We start from the raw sequence: 5,449 nt of genomic DNA on the forward strand, positions 1-5,449 counted from the left end.
CCTCCATTTCCTCGACTCCAGCAGCTCAGGGTGTTGTTCTTGAGATTACCGGGGTCAAAGTCATGCTTCCCCTGCCGCTCTTGTGGTTTCTGACCCCCTGGGCAGCCCAGGAACCCTAGGGACCAGGCTATCTGGGACAAGCTGCCCACAGAGCACCTCAGAACCAGGCCTGAGGAAGCAGACCCCTCCCCTCCTCCACCCACGCCCCAGTTCTCATCTGTTCTGTTTTGCTGTGGACCCTGTGTTTATGAGATCGACTCTCTGGGCCTCAGTTTTTTCCATCTGTAAGATGGGGTTATGTTTGTGAGCAACCATTAAATGCCTGGTGGTGATCTAAATATAAATATCAACTCAGTCCTCTGAAAAGTCTCACAAGCTGACAGCACTGTCATCTATTTTAGAGACAGGCTGGCCAAGGAACAGAGAGGTTGACTAAGTCACCCAGCATCACACAGCACGACCCTCAGAGTTAGAATCTGAATCCAGGACTCCCAGTCCCAGGCATCATGACTTGGTGCTCCCTGTTCTGCTGAGGCACAAGGTCGCTCCATGAGAAGGTGATGGGTTGATGAGCGTGAGGTCCGTCCTTAACCTGGGCCGCACACAGGCCTTGGCAAGAAATGGGAGCAGCTGTGGTTGGCGCCATGTCTGTGGGGTGAGCCACCGTGATGCTGCAGACAGAGAGTCAAGGGCAGGTCAGGACTGATGAATGTGTGTGTACACGTGTGCGTGCATGAGTGTGCCAAGACTGTACAAGCGAGGGACAGATAAATAGTCCTCTTGGTCTGATACCGGGGGTTCTGTCTATGTTGGAAACCTGATGTCTTCAAATGGTGATCATAGCTAGTACACACACACACACACACACACACACACACACACACACGAGAGAGAGAGAGAGAGAGAGAGAGACAGACAGACAGACAGACAGAGACAGAGAGAGACGGAGAGAGACAGAGACAGACAGAGACAGGCAGAGAGAAAGAGAGAGAGCTTACTTTAAACTAATCCGGGTCTCACCAGGCTAGAATGGACACCCCTAGACCTGCATGCTGTTCTGGGGACACAATTTGGGCACTCCAGGACGGCCTATGGTTTTAGGAGACAGTCTGATGGCGATCGTGTCTGCTCCTCCCACACCCCAGCCTGCCTTGGGCATCACACATCCTGATTCTGTTCTCGAAAGAGGCCATGGACCTGCGGATTGATAGGAGCCAAAGGTGTCCTTGGTCTGCTGTGATCACTTAGCTGGGGAAGGAACTAAGGGGGTTCAGAGCTGTGCACCAGGGTCAGGGGGTGAGAGATGTGGGGCAGCAAGTGCTGTGGGCACATCCGGGCCTGGGAGCCCCTGGACATCTGTTCCATGCTTTAGAGCAGTTAGCACAGCCTGCCTCCCTGCCCACCTGCCTCCTAGTACCCGTACTTCCTGCAGGAAATATCTGGGTACAGGGTTACCAACCCATACGTGCACAGAGAGGAACCAAGGAGCTGGGACATCCCCAGCCTTTCTCCAAGAAGGGACACTGAGGTCTAACTCTCAGGACCTCACAGTGAAATATTATTAAGAAATGGGGCTGTGCTAAGTGATGGTCATCAGGATGGCTCCTGACCCGAGGCCGCTGGCTTCCTTGTGTGATGGAGACATTGGACAGGGCTGTGCACACAGGGCACTGTGGTGTGAGGGAGGAGGCGGGGAGTGGACAGCAGGGGCCAGCAGAAGGCAGAGGCGGAAGCAGAGTCTCCCTTGGGACACTGGAAGGGACCAGCCTGCTGATGTCTTGACCTTGGGTCTCTAACCCAGAGCCACTCTGCTCTGGAATCCCACTGTCACTCTGTCACAGGAGTGTTTACACACTTTTGTCCCTGCAGCCCTAGGGAATGGCCCGCCCCCTTGCCATCTCCCTGGCTCCCTGTCTGTCCTCCCCTCCCCCACTCTGCTCCTTGGTGTGTTTCTTCTGGTTTTTATTCCACCTCTGGGTCTCTGCAGAGGCTGTTCCCAGGGCCTTGCATGCTGTTCCACTCCTGCATTTGGCTGGAGGCTCTGCATGCTGCTGTCCTTGGCTAAGACCTCCCTTCTTCAGGGAGCCACTCAGGAGCACTTTGCAGGCCCCAGGCAGAGTGAGCTGCCCTGCCCACCACCATTACCATGTGATAAGAAGTGAGCCAGCCCTGTTAGATAGCATATGTCTCCCAGCACGTAGGCCTTAGGCCCTGCTCACATTTGTCTCCTCAGTGCCGAGTATGTGGGTGTCTGTCAGTGCCTGTCTCTGTGTGTGCGCATGTCTATCTGTCTCTGTGCATCTCTCTGTGTGTATCTGTCTCTGTGTGTGTGTCTCTGAATGTCTGTCTCTGTGTGTGTGTGTGTGTGTGTGTGTGTGTGTTCACTTGTTGAGGTCAAAGGTCAATCCTCTATCATTTTCCTTCTCGTTTTTTTTGAGTCAGTCTCTCTCACTGAACCTGCAGCCCAGTGGTTAGGTGGGACTAGGTGGCCTGCAGCCCCCAGGCTCCTCCTGTCTCTGTCCTCCCCAGGGCTGGAAAGAAGGCACCTTCAGTCACCCCCAGATTATATGGGTGCTGGGGTCCAGCTCATGTTCTCCTGTCTGTGTGGAGAGCACTCACATCTCCCCAGCGCTGTATGCTGTAAATCTATGTTGCTCTGATTGGCTGATAAATAAAATGCTGACTGGCTGGTAGCCAGACAGGAAGTATAGGCGTATACGCATATAGGAAGTATAAGTATAAGCAGATGAAGAGAATTCTGGGAAGAGGAAGGGCAGAGAGAAGAGACACTGCCAGGCACCAGGAGAAGCAAGATGTAAAGGTACAGGTAAGCCACGAGCCACGTGGCAAAGTATACATGTATAGGAATGGGTTAATTTAAGATATAGGAACTAGACAGCAAGAAACCTGCCATGGCCATAGTTTAAAACTCATATAAGCCTGTGTGTATTAATATGAGTCCAAGCGGCTGCGGGACTGGAGGGTGAGAGAGATTTGTTCTGACTGCAGGGCAGGCAGGACACAGGAAAGCTTCAGTTACACCCCAGAACAAAAACGTTTTTTGAATAGTCAGAAGGAGGCAATGCTCTAGTTACCGTCCCTCAGTGTGCTTGGCCCTGCGGGCTTTCTGAGGACATCATGTTTGGGGCTGGAGAGACTCTTGGTGTGAAGACTGAGAACTTCTGAGTTCAGTTCCCAGCACCCATGTCAGGTGGCTTACAACTGCCTGAAACTCCAGTTCTGGGGACCTGTTACACACTTCTGGACTCTACAGGGATTGCACTCATGTGCACATACTTAGACACACACACACACACACACACACACACACACACACACACACACTAAATCCCTTTTTTTTCTTTCTTTCTTTCTCTTTTTTTTTTTTTTTTTTTTTTTAGACAGGGTTTCTCTGTTTAACAGCCCTAGCTGTCCTGGAATTCACTCGGTCGACCAGGGTGGCCTTGAACTCAGAGATCCACCAGCCTCTGCCTCCCCAGTGCTGGGATTAAAGGTGTGTACCACCACCATCTGGTTATAATATAAATCTTTACAAAAATCATAAGGTCCAGTTCTTTCCAGACAAACTGTGCATTGGACATTGACATTATCCTCAAGCATTTACTCATTAAATCTTTCCCAGATGCTGGGAATGATGCATTGCTTTTAATCTCAGCACTCTTTTAATCTCAGCACTCAGAATGCAGAGGCAGGAGGATATCTTGTGAGGATGATACCAGCCTGGTCTACCTAGAGGGCTCCAGGACAGCCTTGGCTACATATAGACACTTTGTGTCTAAAACAATAACAAAAATCTATCCCAGAGCCAGGGAACTGTAGCCATACCCCATTTGACAAAGAACAGGTTGCTCCCCTGTGAAGAGGATGTAAACAGTCTTGTTTAAGGTTACAACCTCTAACAGGGTTGAGAAGCTGGACCCAGGCCAGGCTGGGCTCTGACTCACCTTCAGGGAAGCGTGGGCATGATGCTACTGTGCAGAGAGGGGGCTGTGTGTGCACACGTGTGTGCCAGGGTTTGAATGAAGACCGTGCCAACTGGGACATCTCACCCTAGGGGTCAAAGTCAGCAGCAGGACACACTCTTGGAGTTGGGGTGTATCAGCATGTGGGGTTCATCTGGTAACTTCCTGTCAAGGCTGCCTGTCCCGAGAAGGTCCCCTATGTCCTAACTCCCTTCAGAAACACCACCTTCTTCTCGGGTGTTTGAACATTCATAGGTCTGGGTTCTGTTTCCTCAGCAGACAGGAGCTGGGAGTGGACCCTGTCCCTGGGGACTCTGCCTGTGGACTGTCCTGTTGTGATCCCCTCGTGTTCACACCCCAGTGCCTCCTGGAACACTCTGCATCTCAAATGTCCAGTCCCTGGTCCCTGGTTGGTGGGTGCTGCTAGGCTGTGGGGGAGGGTGGTCTGGAGGTGGAGCCTCACAGGAGGGCTTTGGACCATTAGGGAGCATGTCCTCAAAGAAGGCATATGAATCTCCATAGCAACAGAAGAAATGGCTGGAAATGAATATGAGAAAAGACCTGAGAGATGCCTGCAGGGAGAGAATGGAACCTCTCTGCAGAGCCCTCGGGAGTGAAGCAATATCAGATTAGATATTGGATTAAAGTTGATCTCACATTGGACAGAAGTCATCTGTGAGCCTGGTGGTTGGTGGGATGTCACAAATGGAGTCCAGATTAATGTATGAATTGAGGGCAAGTAGAGTGGTGACTTTTTTGGGGGGTGGTTTGGTCTGCCTGCCTCTGCCTCCCCACTGGTTGAATTAAAGGCGAGCATCACCATGCCTGACCCTGTCCAAGAATTTAACTGCTCCAAATCAAATCAAAATGGAAAAGTCTCTCTCCTCTTCTGCTTCTTGGAAGGAAGAGGAAAGAGAAGAGGCGCAGGATGACAGCTGCGTTTGTGGGACAGTTTCACTTCTTCCTGCTTATGGGACAGTTTCACTTCCTGCTCGTGAAAGCTCTTGTCACCTTTGACTGTTGCAATCTTATGCCTCTGACAGAAAAAGGTGAACGTGTCCCTGTGGGTACAGTGAGCAATGTCACACTCAAAGCTGAACTCAAGAAACCTACAGAAGCTATAGAGAAATGTCTTCAAGTCCAGCTAATGCTCACCCACAAATGAGCAGAAAGTTACGCCCACAATCATGCTGACCGGACAGCTACCGAAAGAGAATTATGTGGAAGAAGAAATGCATTCTTCTTCCGGCAAAACCAGGTTTCAGTGATGAACCACGGAGCAGGAAAGTTCCAGGTCAACTAGTCCATCTCTGCTCCAACTAGAAAGGAATCTACCTTAGTTAACTGTACATCGTCCCTGCCTCACAGCTTCCTCAACTTCCAGCCACGACATCCCAGGTGAACAACATTGTCCATTCTTCTCTCCCACTTAAAGTCGTCAACAGACTCCCCCAGCTGGGAACCCT

At 51.0% G+C, this 5,449-nt stretch overlaps 1 protein-coding gene across 1 annotated transcript in view; it reads left to right on the forward strand.

Annotated features, from left to right (window-relative positions):
- The first annotated feature begins 4,911 nt into the window (after positions 1–4,911).
- LOC114681904 (2'-5'-oligoadenylate synthase 1A-like) overlaps positions 4,912–5,449 on the forward strand; it is an 8,585-nt gene continuing 8,047 nt past the window's right edge. The window contains exon 1 of the mRNA XM_037198513.1: positions 4,912–5,055. Within this exon, the coding sequence (XP_037054408.1) occupies positions 4,912–5,055 (144 nt within the window). The remainder of the gene's footprint in view (positions 5,056–5,449) is intronic.

The sequence above is a fragment of the Peromyscus leucopus genome, chromosome 23, assembly GCF_004664715.2.
Source record: "Peromyscus leucopus breed LL Stock chromosome 23, UCI_PerLeu_2.1, whole genome shotgun sequence".
In the NCBI taxonomy this organism is placed as follows: domain Eukaryota; kingdom Metazoa; phylum Chordata; class Mammalia; order Rodentia; family Cricetidae; genus Peromyscus; species Peromyscus leucopus.